This window comes from Micropterus salmoides, unplaced genomic scaffold (assembly GCF_014851395.1).
Source record: "Micropterus salmoides isolate LMB-PRFRI ecotype aquatic unplaced genomic scaffold, ASM1485139v1 Ms_hic_scaffold_21, whole genome shotgun sequence".
Lineage (NCBI taxonomy): Eukaryota > Metazoa > Chordata > Actinopteri > Centrarchiformes > Centrarchidae > Micropterus > Micropterus salmoides.
The window spans coordinates 28495997-28519248 of NW_024041262.1; the positions used below are offsets into that span (position 1 = coordinate 28495997).

Consider the following 23252-nt stretch of genomic DNA (forward strand, 5'->3'; position numbering starts at 1 on the left):
GTGACCAGATTCTGTGTAAGAATCAGGTCTCAGTGATCCTGTAAACCAAATAAAGCCCCTGAGATGGTTTTTGTTCAGAGACACGCAGCGATTCCAATGTTTGGATAAGAGCGTTCAGTCCTGAATTTCTTTGTGCTGAGGGCCCGTTACACCGGATTCACTGGCTCCTCCCGCCTACACCTTCGTTAAAAGGTCAATCAATGACCAATCACAGACCTGACACAGCGGCTGACTCCAGATCTGTTTCAGAGTCAGTTTCTATGTAAATGAACCGAAACGACATTCATCGTTGTTAGCTAACACACACACACACACACACAGGAAAGAGCATTAAATTCTACAAACACACACATACAAGAGATGATTTGATTGAATAACAGGTAAACCAGTGTATTTGGACGGCCTGTGTGCGTGTGTGTGTGTGTGTGCGTGTGTGTGTTTAAAGCCCATTGGCAAACAGGGAGGTTGAAACAACCAAATCAGGTAATCAGCAAGTGCAGCCATGTGGCAAGAAAGGAGATTGGCACACACACACACACACACACACAGGATTGTCGTCTTTCTCTTATCAGATTTATAAAAAGAAATAACTTCTGTGATTTTGCTGTTTTGGTCGTGACTTCACGTGTTTCTGTTGCTCTCAGAGGCAGGAAGTCATTTTATAATAATTAATAAACTCACCGTCAGCTTCAGCTTTGCCTCCATTTTGTCTGACGGTCTTTTAAAGAGGTCATGTTCAGGTTGATAGTTTTATTTAGGGGTTGGACCAGAACAGGTTTACATTATTTCCTTTTCTAAAAACACCTTATGTTTGTCAGGCTGCTCATTGCTGCAGCTCCTCTTTTCACCCTGTGAACGCTCGGTTTTAGCTACAGAGTGAAGTAACGTCCTGGCAGCTCAGTGTGTTTCTCCACACCAGCCGGCAGGCAGCATCATGCTGCGTGTTACAGAGTGACGAAGAGAGTTTACTGAAGGAAAGACTGGACTACAATCCAGCTGTGTTCAGTTCAGAAGCAGGGTTTTCTGTGGGAGACAGGAGCTTTTTCACTTTGCAAACCTGTTGCATGCACAAAAAGATTTATAACACAGTAAAGGAGAGGGGAAAAGCCAAAAAGCAGAATATGACTCTTTAAGGAGCTGGTCAGAGCAGAAACTCTGTTTCATCTGAGCAGCTGGTCGGTCGGTGACTGTCAGAGGAAGACACACAGACCCTCGCCAGGGATCGAGGAAGTGGCGGAGGAACTTCAAGCCGAACTGCGTTGTGTTGTTGTTGCTTCTGTCCTCTGCTGTTTATCATGGTGCCTCTCCATGAGAAACCTGTTAAGCAAGGATTATACTTTCTGCGTCGCAAGTATGCGAGGGGCCACTAGGGTCCGTGTTACAAAAAAATCGTCATCAAAGGGGTTACACATAGGATCTGTGCAGACGTCCGTGCAACCGATCTACTGCACATGTGTAGAAAGAGTCCGCCAAGCTGACTCCAAAAAGAAGTATAAACAGAAGTAGTTAGTTCTGAAGAAGAACTGAAGAAGTCTCTTGGATGAGGGACCTCAACCTTCGCTGGATGCAAAACTGCATTAGGTTACTCATTACAACAAAAAAGTAATCAGAGTACTCTAATGAGTAACGCCTCACCCAACACTGCTCCTTCCAACTGGCCACTCAGGAAGTCATCACAGCGTGCTGCGCCAATATTTCATTGAGCTCCTGAAGCTCCCGCCGTGGCGAGCCAGTCAATCACTGCCGTCTGAAAGGGTTTACCCCGAAACCCGAAATGCCTCAGGTGCTCGTGGACCTTATATGTATCTGATTGGCTGCTGCAGCACCTTGCTGAGAGATATCACGTAGCTGTCCAGTAACATCGTGCCTGGTTCGACCTTTTGCTGATGACATTGTGTTTTTTTTCTGTCAATGAATTGACTGAGAGGCTGAGGTCTGAACACACCCCTTTCCCTCCCAGCAGGTTCGACCATCAGACCGGACTAGGACTAAGCCCCCCCCCCCCTTATTTATTTATTCAGACTTTTTTCATCTTATTGTGATTAGTCATGATGTCACGATTATTAGGTTCACTTCCTAGCTGTTGGATCTGACTGATCAGAGAGCGTGTGTGTTCATTTTAATGTGTGCGCGTGTGTGTGTGCGTGTGTGTGAGTTTGTGTGTGAGTGTGTGTGTGTGTGTGTGTGTGTGTGAGTGCGTGCGTGTGTGTCTGTGGGCTTAAAGAATAATTGGTTTCCTCCTCAGCGATGACATTCCCACCTCCGGCTGGATTGCTGTGTAACCTTGTTAATGTGTGTGAGTGTGAGAGGTGCTTGTCATCTTGCTGCCTAACAGTGAAACACTTGTAATAATAAGGCTTTCATTTGTCTCTATAAACACAGGCTGTGTGTGTGTGTGTGTGTGTGTGTGTGTGTGTGTGTGTGTGTGTGTGTGTGTGTGTGTGTGTGTGTGTGTGTGAATAAATCTCATGCTGTGACACACTTGAATGTTGCTTGACATAAACGAGCAGATTAGAGCCGATCGGAGGCTGAAAGCTACTTCAGTGAAATGACTTCCTCTCACTGTGAGTCTGATAGAGAGTCGGAGAGAAAAGAAATGAAGATAGAAGGAGAGGATGGAAGGAAAGGAAACAGGGAAAGGGAAGGAAAGGGATATGAAGAAAAAGGAAGAAAAGGAAAGCTGTCTGTCTGGGACAGAGTTTATTTTCTTTATTTCTCATTCTGGTCACTGTTTATTGATCACACAAAGAAAATGTTTGAACAGAGTGATGGAGGGATGAACAGAGTGATGAACAGAGTGATGGAGGGATAAAAGGGTGATGGAGGGATGAACAGAGTGATGGACAGAGTGATGGAGGGATGAACAGAGTGATGAACAGAGTGATGGAGGGATAAAAGGGTGATGGAGGGATGAACAGAGTGATGGACAGAGTGATGGAGGGATGGACAGAGTGATGAACAGAGTGATGAACAGAGTGATGGACAGAGTGATGGAGGGATGAACAGAGTGATGGAGGGATAAAAGGGTGATGGAGGGATGAACAGAGTGATGGACAGAGTGATGGAGGGATAAAAGGGTGATGGAGGGATGAACAGAGTGATGGACAGAGTGATGGAGGGATGGACAGAGTGATGAACAGAGTGATGAACAGAGTGATGAACAGAGTGATGGACAGAGTGATGGAGGGATGAACAGAGTGATGGAGGGATAAAAGGGTGATGGAGGGATGAACAGAGTGATGGACAGAGTGATGGAGGGATGGACAGATATGGAGGGATGGACAGAGTGATGAACAGAGTGATGGAGGGATGAACAGAGTGATGGACAGAGTGATGGAGGGATGGACAGATATGGAGGGATGGACAGATATGGAGGGATGGACAGAGTGATGGAGGGATGAACAGAGTGATGGACAGAGTGATGGAGGGATGAACAGATATGGAGGAATGGACAGAGTGATGAACAGAGTGATGGAGGGATGAACAGATATGGAGGAATGGACAGAGTGATGAACAGAGTGATGGAGGGATGAACAGATATGGAGGAATGGATAGAGTGATGGAGGGATGAACAGATATGGAGGAATGGACAGAGTGATGGACAGAGTGATGGAGGGATGAACAGATATGGAGGAATGGATAGAGTGATGGAGGGATGAACAGATATGGAGGAATGGACAGAGTGATGGACAGAGTGATGGAGGGATGGACAGATATGGAGGGATGGACAGAGTGATGGACAGAGTGATGGACAGATATGGAGGGATGGACCGATATGGAGGGATGGACAGAGTGATGAACAGAGTGATGGAGGGATGAACAGAGTGATGGACAGAGTGATGGAGGGATGAACAGAGTGATGGAGGGATGAACAGATATGGAGGAATGGACAGATATGGAGGAATGGATAGAGTGATGGACAGAGTGATGGACAGATATGGAGGGATGGACCGATATGGAGGGATGGACAGAGTGATGAACAGAGTGATGGAGGGATGAACAGAGTGATGGACAGAGTGATGGAGGGATGAACAGATATGGAGGAATGGACAGATATGGAGGAATGGATAGAGTGATGGAGGAATGGACAGAGTGATGGAGGAATGGACAGAGTGATGAACAGAGTGATGGAGGGATGAACAGATATGGAGGAATGGACAGAGTGATGGAGGGATGAACAGATATGGAGGAATGGACAGAGTGATGGAGGGATGAACAGATATGGAGGAATGGACAGAGTGATGAACAGAGTGATGGAGGAATGGACAGATATGGAGGAATGGACAGAGTGATGAACAGAGTGATGGAGGGATGAACAGATATGGAGGAATGGACAGAGTGATGAACAGAGTGATGGAGGGATGAACAGATATGGAGGAATGGACAGAGTGATGAACAGAGTGATGGAGGGATGAACAGATATGGAGGAATGGATAGAGTGATGGAGGGATGAACAGATATGGAGGAATGGACAGAGTGATGAACAGAGTGATGGAGGGATGAACAGATATGGAGGAATGGATAGAGTGATGGACGGATGAACAGATATGGAGGAATGGACAGAGTGATGGAGGGATGAACAGATATGGAGGAATGGACAGAGTGATGGAGGGATGAACAGATATGGAGGAATGGACAGAGTGATGGAGGGATGAACAGATATGGAGGAATGGACAGAGTGATGGAGTGATGAACAGAGTGATGACAGAGTGATGGAGTGATGAACAGAGTGATGACAGAGTGATGGAGGGATGGACAGAGTGATGGACAGAGTGATGGAGGGATGAACAGAGTGATGGAGTGATGAACAGAGTGATGGAGGAATGGACAGATATGGAGGAATGGACAGAGTGATGGAGTGATGGACAGAGTGATGACAGAGTGATGGAGTGATGGACAGAGTGATGACAGAGTGATGGAGGGATGAACAGAGTGATGACAGAGTGATGGAGTGATGAACAGAGTGATGGAGGGATGAACAGAGTGATGACAGAGTGATGGAGTGATGGACAGAGTGATGGAGGGATGAACAGAGTGATGGACAGAGTGATGGAGGGATGAACAGAGTGATGACAGAGTGATGGAGGGATGGACAGATATGGAGGGATGGACAGAGTGATGAACAGAGTGATGGAGGGATGGACAGAGTGATGGAGGGATGGACAGAGTGATGGACAGAGTGATGGAGGGATGGACAGATATGGAGGAATGGACAGAGTGATGGAGGGATGAACAGATATGGAGGAATGGACAGAGTGATGAACAGAGTGATGGAGGGATGAACAGATATGGAGGAATGGACAGAGTGATGGAGGGATGAACAGATATGGAGGAATGGACAGAGTGATGGACAGAGTGATGGAGGGATGAACAGATATGGAGGAATGGATAGAGTGATGGACAGAGTGATGGACAGAGTGATGGAGGGATGAACAGATATGGAGGAATGGACAGAGTGATGGACAGAGTGATGGAGGGATGAACAGATATGGAGGAATGGACAGAGTGATGGACAGAGTGATGGACAGAGTGATGGAGGGATGAACAGAGTGATGGACAGAGTGATGGAGGGATGGACAGATATGGAGGAATGGACAGAGTGATGGAGGGATGAACAGATATGGAGGAATGGACAGAGTGATGAACAGAGTGATGGAGGGATGAACAGATATGGAGGAATGGACAGAGTGATGGACAGAGTGATGGAGGGATGAACAGATATGGAGGAATGGACAGAGTGATGGACAGAGTGATGGAGGGATGGACAGATATGGAGGAATGGACAGAGTGATGGAGGGATGAACAGAGTGATGGAGGGATGGACAGATATGGAGGAATGGACAGAGTGATGGACAGAGTGATGGAGGGATGGACAGATATGGAGGGATGAACAGATATGGAGGGATGAACAGAGTGATGGACAGAGTGATGGACAGAGTGATGGAGGGATGGACAGATATGGAGGAATGGATAGAGTGATGGACAGAGTGATGGAGGGATGGACAGAGTGATGGAGGGATGGACAGAGTGATGGAGGGATGGACAGATATGGAGGAATGGACAGAGTGATGGACAGAGTGATGGAGGGATGGACAGAGTGATGGAGGGATGAACAGAGTGATGGAGGGATGAACAGATATGGAGGAATGGACAGAGTGATGAACAGAGTGATGGAGGGATGGACAGATATGGAGGAATGGACAGAGTGATGGAGGGATGAACAGAGTGATGGAGGGATGGACAGAGTGATGGAGGGATGGACAGAGTGATGGAGGGATGAACAGAGTGATGGAGGAATGAACAGAGTGATGGAGGGATGAACAGAGTGATGGAGGGATGAACAGAGTGATGGAGGGATGAACAGAGTGATGGAGGAATGGACAGAGTGATGGAGGGATGAACAGAGTGATGGAGGGATGAACAGAGTGATGGAGGGATGGACAGAGTGATGGAGGGATGAACAGATATGGAGGAATGGACAGAGTGATGAACAGAGTGATGGAGGGATGGACAGATATGGAGGAATGGACAGAGTGATGGAGGGATGAACAGAGTGATGGAGGGATGGACAGATATGGAGGAATGGACAGAGTGATGGACAGAGTGATGGAGGATGGACAGATATGGAGGGATGAACAGAGTGATGGAGTGATGAACAGAGTGATGGAGGATGGACAGAGTGATGGAGGGATGGACAGATATGAGGAATGGACAGAGTGATGGACAGAGTGATGGAGGGATGGACAGAGTGATGGAGGGATGAACAGAGTGATGGAGGGATGAACAGAGTGATGGAGGGATGAACAGATATGGAGGAATGGACAGAGTGATGGACAGAGTGATGGAGGGATGGACAGATATGGAGGAATGGACAGAGTGATGAACAGAGTGATGGAGGGATGGACAGATATGGAGGAATGGACAGAGTGATGGACAGAGTGATGGAGGGATGGACAGAGTGATGGAGGGATGAACAGAGTGATGGAGGGATGAACAGATATGGAGGAATGGACAGAGTGATGAACAGAGTGATGGAGGGATGGACAGATATGGAGGAATGGACAGAGTGATGGAGGGATGGACAGATATGGAGGAATGGATAGAGTGATGGACAGAGTGATGGAGGGATGGACAGAGTGATGGAGGGATGGACAGAGTGATGGAGGGATGGACAGATATGGAGGAATGGACAGAGTGATGGACAGAGTGATGGAGGGATGGACAGAGTGATGGAGGGATGGACAGAGTGATGGAGGGATGAACAGAGTGATGGAGGGATGAACAGATATGGAGGAATGGACAGAGTGATGAACAGAGTGATGGAGGGATGGACAGATATGGAGGAATGGACAGAGTGATGGACAGAGTGATGGAGGGATGGACAGAGTGATGGAGGGATGGACAGAGTGATGGAGGGATGGACAGATGGAGGAATGGACAGAGTGATGGACAGAGTGATGGAGGGATGGACAGAGTTATGGAGGGATGGACAGAGTGATGGAGGGATGGACAGATATGGAGGAATGGATAGAGTGATGGACAGAGTGATGGAGGGATGGACAGAGTGATGGAGGGATGGACAGAGTGATGGAGGGATGGACAGATATGGAGGAATGGACAGAGTGATGAACAGAGTGATGGAGGGATGAACAGAGTGATGGACAGAGTGATGGAGGGATGAACAGAGTGATGGAGTGATGAACAGAGTGATGGAGGGATGAACAGAGTGATGGAGGGATGGACAGATATGGAGGGATGGACAGAGAGATGGAGGGATGAACAGAGTGATGACAGAGTGATGAACAGAGTGATGGACAGAGTGTTGGAGGGATGAACAGAGTGATGGACAGAGTGATGGAGGGATGAACAGAGTGATGGAGTGATGAACAGAGTGATGGAGGGATGAACAGATATGGAGGAATGGACAGAGTGATGGAGGGATGAACAGAGTGATGACAGAGTGATGAACAGAGTGATGGACAGAGTGATGAACAGAGTGATGGACAGAGTGATGGAGGGATGAACAGAGTGATGGACAGAGTGATGGACAGAGTGATGGAGTGATGAACAGAGTGATGGACAGAGTGATGGAGGGATGAACAGAGTGATGGAGGGATGAACAGATATGGAGGGATGAACAGATATGGAGGGATGAACAGAGTGATGGAGTGATGAACAGAGTGATGGAGGGATGAACAGAGTGATGGACAGAGTGATGGAGGGATGAACAGATATGGAGGGATGAACAGATATGGAGGGATGAACAGAGTGATGGAGTGATGAACAGAGTGATGGAGTGATGAACAGAGTGATGGAGGGATGAACGAGTGATGGAGGGATTAAAGGGTGATGGAGGGATGAACAGAGTGATGGACAGAGTGATGGAGGGATGAACAGAGTGATGGAGGGATGAACAGAGTGATGGACAGAGTGATGGAGGGATGAACAGAGTGATGGAGGGATGAGGGGGTGGGGTTAATTGAAACCCTCCTGAAGAAGTTGGTAATGAAAAGCAGCAGATTAACTGAGTGAGTGTTTAATTAAGATAAAGACTCAACAAAGCATTGTTCTGCTGCTGCCTGATTACACACACGCACACACACGCACACACACACTGTAACACACACGCACACACACACACACACTGTAACACACACGCACACACACGCACACACACGCACACACACACTGTAACACACTGTGCTTTTTGTTTGGCAGCATTTTAACACTCAGTGCTCACTGAGGTAGCTGAGTGTGAGAGACTCTGAGAGAGAGTGTGTGTGCGTGTGTGTGTGTGTGTGTGTTTCTGTGTGTGTGTGTTGTGTGTTTTTCTGGTGTGTGTTTCTGTTTGTGTGTGTGTGTGTTTCTGAGTGTGTTACAGTGTGTGTGTTTGTGTATGTTTGTGTGTGTGTTACAGTGTGTGTGTGTGTGTGTGTGTGTTTCTGAGTGTGTTACAGTGTGTGTGTGTGTGTGTGTGTTTCTGAGTGTGTTACAGTGTGTGTGTGTGTGTGGTGTGTGTGTGTGTGTGTGTTTGTTTGTGTGTGTGCGCTCTGTGAAGTGTACCTGAGCTCTGATTGGAATAAACACTGTTTAATACCATCAGGTCAACAACCACTCTCTCTCTCTCTCTTTCTCTCTTTCTCTCTCGCTCCATCTGTTTCTGTTTGCTCCTAAAATGTGAAACAGTGAATCAGCTTTTCAAAGTAAAGAACATTTTTTACTTTGGTGACAACAAACAGGAAGCAGGAAATACAACGGAGGTGAATGAAATGCTGACACGCAGGAAGCAGCAGCAGGAGGCCAACTTGCTGGAGGTCACGCAGCCCTTCTGTTTATTAACCTCCTCTCTCCACCTCCTTTTAGGAGGTGCTGTTGAAGAGGGCAGCTGACCTGGTGGAGGCGCTCTATGGGATGCCTCATAACAACCAGGTAACGTTTGCACCTGCACATCTGTCCACATATCTGTTTGGGTTCTTCTGGTTCCCACATTTTAATCACATCACCAGAACACAAATCAGAACTGGAGCCTTCACCACCTTTCTTCATGCTGCACCGTATTGAAATCTGGACACTGAATAAAACCTCTGATCTTCCAGTTACTGAGAACAGGCAACAGTCAGACGTGATGGACTCAGTAAACTGCATCTGCTGAGAATAACCATCAGATGGGTCTGAAAGCCCAGGAAAAGCTGTGAAGTGCAGTTAGAGTGAAGATTATCTTGTCACACTGTTTTTTATACCAACAGTGAAAACTGAACTTCTCTGGGTTGAGGTCAGGTAAAGTGTGGGTCAGACTTTACTATAGTTCACACATGCACAAGTTTTGTTTCTCAAGACGGGAACGTGTTTATTTTCTTGAAAAAAAAATTCCCATGATGCTCAGCAAACAGGACGTCCCTCTTGCTCCGGGTTTACGAGTCAGAACCTCTTGAAACACTTTATATTCACTCCATTATCCGACTCCCCGACACGCTTCTCAACCCATGAGTTAATCACCCCAAACACACACACAGAAACACACACAGAAACACACACACACACAAACATACACACTCAGGTGCACTGGAGAGAGAGAGTAACCTTGAAGAGAGAGCGGCGGTTGTAAACGAATGTAAATCCAACTGTAGTAACAATGATAACAGCACTGTGTGTGTGTGACAATGTGAAACAGGCTGAACGTGTGTGTTTTTAATGTCAGTCAGAAACACAAATCTTCAGTCATCATGTTTAAATAGAAATACAACAGGTGTGGCGAACCTCAGATGTTGGGTGGTTTATCCAGACTCCTCACAGGTCTGACTCTGTGCAGGAGATCATCCTGAAGCGAGCGGCTGACATTGCCGAAGCTCTCTACAGCGTTCCCAGAAACCACAACCAGATCCCATCGCTAGGCAACACTGCCTCACACGGCATGATGGGAGTTAACTCTTTCAGCGGACAGTTGGCCGTCAACGTCTCAGACACAACGCAAGGTACGTGGAAAAGTAGTGCACGTAAAGGTGCTGTAGGTGTGGAGGAACCAGGAGTGAGATGGTACTGTGACGGGACACATGATGAGGTCTGGACCCAAGGTGGGCTTCCAACTGCATCTCTTGGTCTTCCTCTGTGGATGTAGACAGTTCAAGAGTGATCATGCCAGGTAGAGGTCAGGGAGGAAGTTCAGATCCAACACCAGAGAGCTCTGAACACAGAATGTACAACCACCTGTTGTCATGTGACTGTTCCATCCACTGAGGAAGGCCATAAGATGTGGTTGAAAGCTGTGGATAAACAGTAAGCATCCTGCAGAGTTAAGCTCATCAGTGTGTTTGCTCTGTTAGGCGTCTTTAAAGACGCACAATGGGCACTCTGGGCACACTGGGCACATTGGGAACACTGGGCACACTGGGAACACTGGGCACACTGGGAACACTGGACACACTGGGAACACTGGGCACACTGGGGACACTGGGAACACTGGGCACACTGGGAACACTGGGCACTCTGGGCACACTGGGAACACTTGGTGCCATTAACAGTAGTGAGCAGCAGGTTACTGTCGTCCTGTTAAACCTGTGATGTCATCCTCTTTCAGTTGGTTACAGTCGTAACACGAGCAGCGTGTCGCCGCGGGGTTACGTACCAAGCTCCACCCCCCAACAAAATAACTATGGAAACACAGTCAGTAACAGCATGAACGGCTACGGCAACAGCGGCATGCCAAACCTCGGCGTGGCGACATCACCCGGCTTCCTCAACGGGTCATCTGCCAACTCCCCCTATGGCAGTAAGTATCAAGGTAAATACTACCACTACCAACTATTTGTTCAAGTTTAGGCACCAAAACCACTTGGTCAGGTTTACTCACCAAAACTACTTGGAGAGGTTTAGTCACCAAAAGCACTTGATTAGATTTAGTCACTAAAACCTCTTGGTCAAGTTTAGGCACCAAAACTACTTGGGTAGATTTAGGTAGCAAAAGCACTTGGTCAGGCTTAGACACCAAATGCACTTGGTCAGGTTTAGTCACAAAAAGCATTTGGTTAGATTTAGTCGCCAAAAACATTTGGTCAGGTTTACTCACCAGAACTACTTGCTCAAGTTTACTCACCAGAACTACTTGCTCAGGTTTAGGCACCAAAAGCACTTGGGTAGATTTAGGTAGCAAAAGCACTTGGTCAGGCTCAGACACCGAAAGCTCTTGGTCAGGTTTAGTCACAAAAAACATTTGGTCAGGTTTACTCACCAGAACTACTTGCTCAAGTTTAAACAGCAAAAGCACTTGGAGAGGTTTAGTCACCAAAAGCACTTGGTTAGATTTAGTCACCAAAAACATTTGGTCAGGTTTACTCACCAGAACTACTTGCTCAAGTTTAAACACCAAAACTACTTGCTCGGGTTTAGGCACCAAAAGCTCTTGGTCAGGTTTACTCACCAAAACTACTTGCTCAAGTTTAAACAGCAAAAGCACTTGGAGAGGTTTAGTCACCAAAAGCACTTGGTTAGATTTAGTCACCAAAAACACTTGGTCAGGCTTAGACACCAAAAGCACTTGGTTAGGTTTAGTCATCAAAACACTTGGTCAGGCTTAGACACCAAAACTACTTGCTCAGGTTTAGGCACCAAGACACTTGGTCAGATTTAGTCACCAAAAGCACTTGGTTAGATTTAGTCACCAAATCCACTTGGTCAGGCTTAGACACCAAAACCAACTATTTGTTCAGGTTTAGGCACCAAAACCACTTGGTCAGGTTTACTCACCAAAACTACTTGGGTAGATTCAGATACCAAAAACACTTGGTCAGGCTTAGACACCAAAAGCACTTGATTAGATATAGTCACCAAAAGCACTTGATTAGATATAGTCACTAAAACCACTTGGTCAGGTTTAGGCACCAAAACTACATGGGTAGATTCAGGTACCAAAAACACTTTGTCAGGCTTAGACACCAAAAGCACTTGATTAGATATAGTCACCAAAAGGCTTTGTCAGGCTTAGACACCAAAAGCACTTGGTTAGATTTAGTCACCAAAAGCACTTGGTCAGGCTTAGACACCAAAACTACTTGCTCAAGTTTAGACACCAAAACCAACTATTTGGTCAGGTTTAGGCACCAAAACCACTTGGTCAGGTTTAGGCACCAAAAGTACTTGGGTAGATTTAGGTAGCAAAAACACTTGGTCAGGCTTAGACACCAAAAGCACTTGGTTAGATTTAGTCACCAAAAGGCTTTGTCTGGCTTAGACACCAAAAGCACTTGCTTGGATTTAGTCACCAAAAGGCTTTGTGAGGCTTAGACACCAAAATCACTTGCTTAGATTTAGTCACCAAAAGGCTTTGTCAGGCTTAGTCACCAAAACCACCTATTGGTTCAGGTTTAGGCACCAAAACTACTTGGTCAGGTTTAATCACCAAAACCACTTGGTCAGGTTTAGACACCAAAACTACTTGCTAAAGTTTAGACACCAAAACCAACTATTTGTTCAGGTTTAGGCACCAAAACCACTTGGTCAGGTTTACTCACCAAAACTACTTGGGTAGATTCAGATACCAAAAACAATTGGTCAGGCTTAGACACCAAAACTACTTGCTCAAGTTTAGACACCAAAACCAACTATTTGGTCAGGTTTAGGCACCAAAAGCACTTGCTTAGATTTAGTCACCAAAAGGCTTTGTCTGGCTTAGACACCAAAAGCACTTGCTTAGATTTAGTCACCAAAAGGCTTTGTCAGGCTTAGACACCAAAAGCACTTGATTAGATATAGTCACCAAAACCACTTGGTTAGATTTAGTCACCAAAAGGCTTTGTCAGGCTTAGACACCAAAAGCACTTCGTCAGATTTAGTCACCAAAAGCACTTGGTTAGATTTAGTCACCAAAAGCACTTGGTTAGATTTAGTCACCAAAACCACTTGGTCAGGCTTAGACACCAAAACTACTTGCTAAAGTTTAGACACCAAAACCAACTATTTCTTCAGGTTTAGGCACCAAAAGTACATGGGTAGATTCAGGTACCAAAAGCACTTGGTCAGGCTTAGACACCAAAAGCACTTAATTAGATATAGTCACCAAAACCACTTGGTTAGATTTAGTCACCAAAAGGCTTTGTCAGGCTTAGACACCAAAAGCACTTGGTTAGATTTAGTCACCAAAACCACTTGGTCAGGTTTAGGCACCACAACTACTTGGGTAGATTTAGGTACCAAAAACACATGGACAGGCTTAGACACCAAAAGCACTTGATTAGATTTAGTCACCAAAACCACTTGGTTAGATTTAGTCACCAAAAGGCTTTGTCTGGCTTAGACACCAAAAGCACTTGCTTAGATTTAGTCACCAAAAGGCTTTGTCAGGCTTAGACACCAAAAGCACTTGCTTGGATTTAGTCACCAAAAGCACTTGGTTAGATTTAGTCACCAAAAGCACTTGGTTAGATTTAGTCACCAAAACCACTTGGTCAGGCTTAGACACCAAAACTACTTGTTAAAGTTTAGACACCAAAACCAACTATTTGTTCAGGTTTAGGCACCAAAACCACTTGGTCAGGTTTACTCACCAAAACTACTTGCTCAGGTTTAGGCACCAAAACTACTTGGTCAGGTTTAGGCACCACAACTACTTGGGTAGATTTAGGTAGCAAAAACACTTGGTCAGGCTTAGACACCAAAAGCACTTGATTAGATTTAGTCACTAAAACCACTTGGTCAGGTTTAGGCACCAAAACTACTTGGGTAGATTTAGGTAGCAAAAGCACTTGGTCAGGCTTAGACACCAAAAGCACTTGGTCAGGTTTAGTCACCAAAAGCACTTGGTTAGATTTAGTCACCAAAAGCACTTGGTTAGATTTAGTCACCAAAACCACTTGGTCAGGCTTAGACACCAAAACTACTTGCTAAAGTTTAGACACCAAAACCAACTATTTGTTCAGGTTTAGGCACCAAAAGTACATGGGTAGATTCAGGTACCAAAAGCACTTGGTCAGGCTTAGACACCAATAAGCACTTGATTAGATATAGTCACCAAAACCACTTGGTTAGATTTAGTCACCAAAAGCACTTGGTTAGATTTAGTCACCAAAAGCACTTGGTTAGATTTAGTCACCAAAACCACTTGGTCAGGTTTAGGCACCACAACTACTTGGGTAGATTTAGGTACCAAAAACACATGGACAGGCTTAGACACCAAAAGCACTTGATTAGATTTAGTCACCAAAACCACTTGGTTAGATTTAGTCACCAAAACCACTTGGTCAGGCTTAGACACCAAAACTACTTGCTAACGTTTAGACACCAAAACCAACTATTTGTTCAGGTTTAGGCACCAAAACCACTTGGTCAGGTTTAGGCACCACAACTACTTGGGTAGATTCAGATACCAAAAACAATTGGTCAGGCTTAGACACCAAAACTACTTGCTCAAGTTTAGACACCAAAACCAACTATTTGGTCAGGTTTAGGCACCAAAAGCACTTGGTCAGGTTTAGGCACCAAAAGCACTTGCTTAGATTTAGTCACCAAAAGGCTTTGTCTGGCTTAGACACCAAAAGCACTTGGTTAGATTTAGTCACCAAAAGGCTTTGTCAGGCTTAGACACCAAAAGCACTTGGTTAGATTTAGTCACCAAAAGCACTTGGTTAGATTTAGTCACCAAAACCACTTGGTCAGGCTTAGACACCAAAACTACTTGTTAAAGTTTAGACACCAAAACCAACTATTTGTTCAGGTTTAGGCACCAAAACCACTTGGTCAGGTTTACTCACCAAAACTACTTGCTCAGGTTTAGGCACCAAAACTACTTGGTCAGGTTTAGGCACCACAACTACTTGGGTAGATTTAGGTAGCAAAAACACTTGGTCAGGCTTAGACACCAAAAGCACTTGATTAGATTTAGTCACTAAAACCACTTGGTCAGGTTTAGGCACCAAAACTACTTGGGTAGATTTAGGTAGCAAAAGCACTTGGTCAGGCTTAGACACCAAAAGCACTTGGTCAGGTTTAGTCACCAAAAGCACTTGGTTAGATTTAGTCACCAAAAGCACTTGGTTAGATTTAGTCACCAAAACCACTTGGTCAGGCTTAGACACCAAAACTACTTGCTAAAGTTTAGACACCAAAACCAACTATTTGTTCAGGTTTAGGCACCAAAAGTACATGGGTAGATTCAGGTACCAAAAGCACTTGGTCAGGCTTAGACACCAAAAGCACTTGGTCAGGTTTAGTCACCAAAAGCACTTGGTTAGATTTAGTCACCAACAGGCTTTGTCAGGCTTAGACACCAAAAGCACTTCGTCAGATTTAGTCACCAAAAGCACTTGGTTAGATTTAGTCACCAAAAGCACTTGGTTAGATTTAGTCACCAAAACCACTTGGTCAGGTTTAGGCACCACAACTACTTGGGTAGATTTAGGCACCAAAACACTTGGTCAGGCTTAGACACCAAAAGCACTTGGTTAGATTTAGTCACCAAAAGCACTTGGTTAGATTTAGTCACCAAAACCACTTGGTCAGGCTTAGACACCAAAACTACTTGCTAAAGTTTAGACACCAAAACCAACTATTTGTTCAGGTTTAGGCACCAAAACCACTTGGTCAGGTTTACTCACCAAAACTACTTGGTCAGGTTTAGGCACCACAACTACTTGGGTAGATTTAGGTACCAAAAACACTTGGTCAGGCTTAGACACCAAAAGCTCTTGGTCAGGTTTAGTCACAAAAAGCACTTGGTTAGATTTAGTCACCAAAAGCACTTGGTCAGGCTTGGACACCAAAAACACTTGCTCATGTTTCGACACCAAAACCAACCATTTGGTCAGGTTTAGTCACCAAAACCACTTAGTCAGGTTTAGTCACCAAAAGCACTTGGTCAGGTTTACTCACCAAAACTACTTGCTCAGGTTTAGGCACTTAAAGCACTTGGTCAGGTTTACTCACCAAAACTACTTGCTCAAGTTTAAACACCAAAACTACTTGCTCAGGTTTAGGCTCCAAAAGCACTTGGTCAGGTTTACTCACCAAAAGCACTTGGTTAGATTTAGTCACCAAAAATACTTGCTCAGGCTTAGACACCAAAAGCACTTTGTTAGATTTAGTCACCATAACCAACTATTTGTTCAGGTTTAGGCACCAAAAGTACATGGGTAGATTCAGGTACCAAAAGCACTTGGTCAGGCTTAGACACCAAAAGCACTTGATTAGATATAGTCACCAAAACCACTTGGTTAGATTTAGTCACCAAAAGGCTTTGTCAGGCTTAGACACCAAAAGCACTTCGTCAGATTTAGTCACCAAAAGCACTTGGTTAGATTTAGTCACCAAAAACACTTGGTCAGGCTTAGACACCAAAACTACTTGCTCATGTTTAGACACCAAAACCAACCATTTGGTCAGGTTTAGTCACCAAAAGCACTTGGTCAGGTTTACTCACCAAAACTACTTGCTCAGGTTTAGGCACCAAAACCACTTGGTCAGGTTTACTCACCAAAACTACTTGCTAAAGTTTAGACACCAAAACCAACTATTTGTTCAGGTTTAGGCACCAAAACCACTTGGTCAGGTTTACTCACCAAAACTACTTGCTCAGGCTTAGTCACCAAAAGCACTTGGTTAGATTTAGTCACCAAAACTACTTGGTCAGGTTTAGACACCAAAACCACTTGGTTAGATTTAGGCAGTAGAACTACTTGGTTAGGTTCAGGAGAACCTATGTTACTTACATGACTTAAATTACGTTAAAGTTAAGTAACGCTACTTATTGAAGTTACACAAGTTACATAACATCACTAAAAGGAATCAACGTTGAATTTTTGCTTCACATGGGAAACAAACACCGGTCTCCTGGGTACCACCTCCTTACTCTGACCTTTCTGTTATTTAGTACTAAATACAGTTTTTGTTTGTTGAGCTGGGTTCTGTTTCCTGTTCCAGTTGTTCCCTCCAGTCCGACCATGGCAGTTTCTAACTGTAACTCCTCTCACGGAGTTTTCTCCTTCTCGGCGGCCGTCAAACAGAAGAGCGCCTTCGCCCCCGTCGTCCGGCCAACAGCTTCACCTCCTCCACCAAACTGCTCCAACAACTCCAACGGGCTGCAAGGTGACACTGTACCTCCTCCTCCATCTTCCCATCCTTCACCTCCTCCTTACCTGGTTGTCAGTCATCTCTCCTTGTCCAAGATCTTCCCAGCTTCCCTTTTCTCCTTCTCTTGTCTTTAACAACTCCGCCTCCTCCTCCTCCTCCAGTGTTATATTTGCATATAACAGTTTCTCCTCCAATTTCTCCTGCTGGCAGCTACATTTTACAGTCTTTACATTTTTAATTGGTTTGATTGTTGACATGTGTTTAGTTTTAAGAGAAATGGACTTTAATGAGTTGTGTGTTGGGCTTCCCTGGACCTGTGGTGTAAGACAGGTGGAGAAAGAAGGTAAACTGAGTGGTACCTAATGGACACCAGTAGTTTCTATCAGACAAACAGGAGGAAATAGTACATCTGTTAGGGACTACTTTCAGCGGCGGATGAATCCACATGTGGAGCTCTAGTGATTGTTTGGGCCAGCAGGACGGTGTCTGGGAGACCGAGTCAGAATAAAGGACAGTGCTCATGGTGATGATGAACATGTGACCCAGTGCAGCCTGAGGCTAACTGATGGTTTCAGAGTTAGAGGAGAGATCAGGCTGATGGACACACGACTTCATTCATCATTTATATGTTTTTCTTCTAACTCTCGCTGTGTCTCAACTCGGATACTTCCATTAATACACGAATGGGTCAAAATTTTATACACTAATGCAAAACATTTCATTTTCACACATGGTCCAGTCTGCCAAGGGGACCCATTGTCGTTAGGGGGCATCCAGACGTTGAAAGTATCAGGTCGGGCAGCACTCAGACTCACGTGACTTTCGCTGGGTGTCAATGCAGATACTTCTGTTAGTACACTAAGGGGACTTTCAGACAGTTTGATCCAAACCAAAATTACAGGTGTGGAACCTCCCCAGTACCACGGTCTGGACCAAACAGACCAAATTTAGTCAGACAAAAGGAGGTAGTCTTGGTCTGGATCAAGCTGTTCGGTTCGGTTCAAGTGTGAAAGCATTTTGTAGATGGTTCAGACTTTCAGACTATTTACAGGAAGTTCTAGTGTTTCTTGTGTAAACCGCAAAAAAAACAAATGCACTGAAATAAGGACAGGATCATGAATCTCCTGTGACGGCATCTTTCGAAACAGAGTATGGAAGCAAACGGCCGCTCAGCTCTTTGGTCTCACCCGGGCGGATCTTTATCACCATGAACCAAAATATCTGCTGGCTTTGCATGCTTGATTTTAGTTCAGTCTTATTAAAAGTGAATAAAAATGAACATGCTTTACTTAAACAAACACAGCGGCTGCAGCTTCCTCTGTTGCCATTTTCACAAGTTTGAAAACAGATTGGTGGCCCCTCCCCTTCCTCTATGAAGCCAAGATGGTGAGCGTTGAGGGAGAGAAGTGTCCGGCCTTCCACACTCAGCTTTTTGACCCTTTTAAGTCACCATCTGTGTACCCATAGTGCACTGCATTTAGCCATAACTGTGAGCAGTGAGGACCACGAGTTGAGACAGTTTTGTAATTTTTGAAAATTATTGAAAATTGAGAAGAATGCCACCAGAATTATACGTTTATATGGAGGGAAGAATTTAAAATATGGATGCCAGAAAAAGCAGCAAGTCTTTGTTACTGAAGTGAACTTGTCGAATGTGTGTGTTGAATGAATGAATGAATGAATGAATGAATGAGGTGTAAATGAGTCACTGCAGTTTCAGTTTCATCACAGCTGCTTTTCTGTAAACAACATCACGCACACACGGGGTGTTGACCTGAGTACTGTTAGTACTGCATGGAGAGTGGCAGGCCAGTGCATGTTTTATTCACTACGACCCACAGATACATCCTCTGAACACACACACACATTAAACACACACACTCTGGCAGTCGGTGTGTGTGATGTCAGTGTTTCTGACAGAGAGGTTTGTCGAGTGTTAAATATTCATGATGCTCTCCGCCTTCGCTGAGGCAGAAAGGCCACAGTGTGTGTGTGTGTGTGTGTGTTGATCCATTTGCAGGCCGTACAGATGAATACATACAGTTTGATGTTATTAATAGTTGCAGCTGAAGTCGCTCCAACATGCTGAACACCAATAAGAGTCAATAAAAAGAACATTTCACATGTTTACCTTCACGTTAATAACCTCACAACACATTTACATCTCAGATATTATCTCGTTATAACCGCGAGTGTTTGTCTCTCTCTTCCGTTGTTTCATCGCTGTTCTTAAAGAGGTCATATTCTGCTTTTTGGCTTTTCCCCTCTCCTTTTTTGTGTTATATATCTTTTTGTGCATGTAACAGTTTTGCAAAGTGAAGTCTAGTCCAAAGGGAGTTCCCCTCTCCCACACAAAACTCCAGAACTGAACACAATGCGTGATGCTGCCTGGTGGCTGGTGTGGACAAACACACTGAGCTGCAAAACTCCCCCACCCCACCCCAACATTAGAGCCCCTCCAGGCAGTCAGAGGACATGAAGCTGTGGAAAATGAAACCCTGTAAACCTGTTCAAACTATGAACCTGAACATGACCTCTTTAAACATCTGGCTGTGAATGTTTCGCACCTGAGTTCTGTATGACAGGAGTGTCTCTCTCTCCCTGTCTGTCTCTATGTCTCTGTATCAGTCTCTCTCTCTGTGTTGATGACCTCGTGGTTTATCTAAATAAAAAATCTAAGTGTGCACATACACACACACACACATACACGCTGTGTATGTAATGAGCTGGTAAATTAAACTGCGTGCTGCTACATGCATTTGTCGTTACCAGGAAGCTAATGAGTAATGACATCACACTGTGTGTGTGTGTGTGTGTGTGTGTGTGTGTGTGCGTGTGTGTGTGTGTGTGTTTACAGTTAAACTAGATTTCACAACATAAACAAACTTCCCAGATTTTATTTGATGAAGTTTTACTGCAGATGCACCAAAGCTGAGCTCCACAACAGTCAACCTCCCTCCTGTATCCTCTCCTCCCTCCCTCCTGTATCCTCTCCTCCCTCCCTCCTGTATCCTCTCCTCCTTCCCTCCCGTATCCGCTCCTCCCTCCCTCCTGTATCCTCTCCTCCCTCCCTCCTGTATCCTCTCCTCCTCCCTCCCGTATCCTCTCCTCCTTCCCTCCTGTATCCTCTCCTCCCTCCCTCCTGTATCCTCTCCTCCTTCCCTCCTGTATCCTCTCCTCCCTCCCTCCTGTATCCTCTCCTCCCTCCCTCCCGTATCCTCTCCTCCTTCCCTCCCGTATCCTCTCCTCCCTCCCTCCTGTATCCTCTCCTCCTTCCCTCCCGTATCCGCTCCTCCTTCCCTCCTGTATCCTCTCCTCCCTCCCTCCCGTATCCTCTCCTCCTTCCCTCCTGTATCCTCTCCTCCCTCCCTCCTGTATCCTCTCCTCCTTCCCTCCCGTATCCTCTCCTCCTTCCCTCCTGTATCCTCTCCTCCTTCCCTCCTGTATCCTCTCCTCCCTCCCTCCTGTATCCTCTCCTCCTTCCCTCCCGTATCCGCTCCTCCTTCCCTCCCGTATCCGCTCCTCCTTCCCTCCTGTATCCTCTCCTCCTTCCCTCCCGTATCCGCTCCTCCCTCCCTCCTGTATCCTCTCCTCCCTCCCTCCGTATCCTCTCCTCCTTCCCTCCTGTATCCTCTCCTCCCTCCCTCCTGTATCCTCTCCTCCTTCCCTCCTGTATCCTCTCCTCCCTCCCTCCTGTATCCTCTCCTCCCTCCCTCCTGTATCCTCTCCTCCTTCCCTCCTGTATCCTCTCCTCCCTCCCTCCCGTATCCTCCTCCCTCCCTCCTGTATCCTCTCCTCCTTCCCTCCCGTATCCTCTCCTCCCTCCCTCCCGTATCCTCTCCTCCTTCCCTCCTGTATCCTCTCCTCCCTCCCTACCTCCCTCCCTCCTGTATCCTCTCCTCCCTCCTCCCTCCTGTATCCTCTCCTCCTTCCCTCCTGTATCCTCTCCTCCCTCCCTCCCGTATCCTCTCCTCCTTCCCTCCTGTATCCTCTCCTCCCTCCCTCCTGTATCCTCTCCTCCTTCCCTCCCGTATCCTCTCCTCCTCCCTCCCGTATCCTCTCCTCCTTCCCTCCTGTATCCTCTCCTCCCTCCCTACCTCCCTCCCTCCTGTATCCTCTCCTCCCTCCCTCCCTCCTGTATCCTCTCCTCCTTCCCTCCTGTATCCTCTCCTCCTTCCCTCCTGTATCCTCTCCTCCCTCCCTCCTGTATCCTCTCCTCCCTCCCTCCCGTATCCTCTCCTCCTTCCCTCCTGTATCCTCTCCTCCCTCCCTACCTCCCTCCCTCCCGTATCCTCTCCTCCTTCCCTCCTGTATCCTCTCCTCCTTCCCTCCTGTATCCTCTCCTCCCTCCCTCCTGTATCCTCTCCTCCCTCCCTCCCGTATCCTCTCCTCCTTCCCTCCTGTATGCTCTCCTCCCTCCCTACCTCCCTCCCTCCCGTATCCTCTCCTCCTTCCCTCCTGTATCCTCTCCTCCCTCCCTCCTGTATCCTCTCCTCCCTCCCTCCCGTATCCTCTCCTCCTTCCCTCCTGTATCCTCTCCTCCCTCCCTCCTGTATCCTCTCCTCCCTCCCTCCCGTATCCTCTCCTCCTTCCCTCCTGTATCCTCTCCTCCCTCCCTCCTGTATCCTCTCCTCCCTCCCTCCTGTATCCTCTCCTCCTTCCCTCCCGTATCCTCTCCTCCCTCCCTCCCGTATCCTCTCCTCCTTCCCTCCTGTATCCTCTCCTCCCTCCCTACCTCCCTCCCTCCTGTATCCTCTCCTCCCTCCCTCCTGTATCCTCTCCTCCCTCCCTCCTGTATCCTCTCCTCCTTCCCTCCTGTATCCTCTCCTCCTTCCCTCCTGTATCCTCTCCTCCCTCCCTCCTGTATCCTCTCCTCCCTCCCTCCCGTATCCGCTCCTCCCTCCCTCCTGTATCCTCTCCTCCCTCCCTCCTGTATCCTCTCCTCCTTCCCTCCCGTATCCTCTCCTCCCTCCCTCCCGTATCCTCTCCTCCTTCCCTCCTGTATCCTCTCCTCCCTCCCTACCTCCCTCCCTCCTGTATCCTCTCCTCCCTCCCTCCCTCCTGTATCCTCTCCTCCTTCCCTCCTGTATCCTCTCCTCCCTCCCTCCCGTATCCTCTCCTCCTTCCCTCCTGTATCCTCTCCTCCTTCCCTCCTGTATCCTCTCCTCCCTCCCTACCTCCCTCCCTCCTGTATCCTCTCCTCCCTCCCTCCCTCCTGTATCCTCTCCTCCTTCCCTCCTGTATCCTCTCCTCCCTCCCTCCCGTATCCTCTCCTCCTTCCCTCCTGTATCCTCTCCTCCTTCCCTCCTGTATCCTCTCCTCCCTCCCTACTTCCCTCCCTCCTGTATCCTCTCCTCCTTCCCTCCTGTATCCTCTCCTCCCTCCCTACCTCCCTCCCTCCTGTATCCTCTCCTCCTCCCTCCTCCTGTATCCTCTCCTCCTTCCCTCCTGTATCCTCTCCTCCCTCCCTCCTGTATCCTCTCCTCCTTCCCTCCTGTATCCTCTCCTCCCTCCCTCCTGTATCCTCTCCTCCCTCCCTCCTGTATCCTCTCCTCCTTCCCTCCCGTATCCTCTCCTCCCTCCCTCCCGTATCCTCTCCTCCTTCCCTCCTGTATCCTCTCCTCCCTCCCTCCTGTATCCTCTCCTCCCTCCCTACCTCCCTCCCTCCTGTATCCTCTCCTCCCTCCCTCCCTCCTGTA

General features: G+C 46.8%; 1 protein-coding gene across 1 annotated transcript in view; it reads left to right on the forward strand.

The window, feature by feature from the left end:
* The window catches only part of LOC119916574 (transcription factor COE3-like), a 113350-nt gene that overhangs the window by 36531 nt on the left and 53567 nt on the right, over positions 1-23252 (forward strand). Inside the window, exons 12-14 of the mRNA XM_038736625.1 lie at positions 9364-9429; positions 10310-10484; positions 17404-17568. Coding sequence (XP_038592553.1) covers positions 9364-9429; positions 10310-10484; positions 17404-17568 — 406 coding nt within the window. The remainder of the gene's footprint in view (positions 1-9363; positions 9430-10309; positions 10485-17403; positions 17569-23252) is intronic.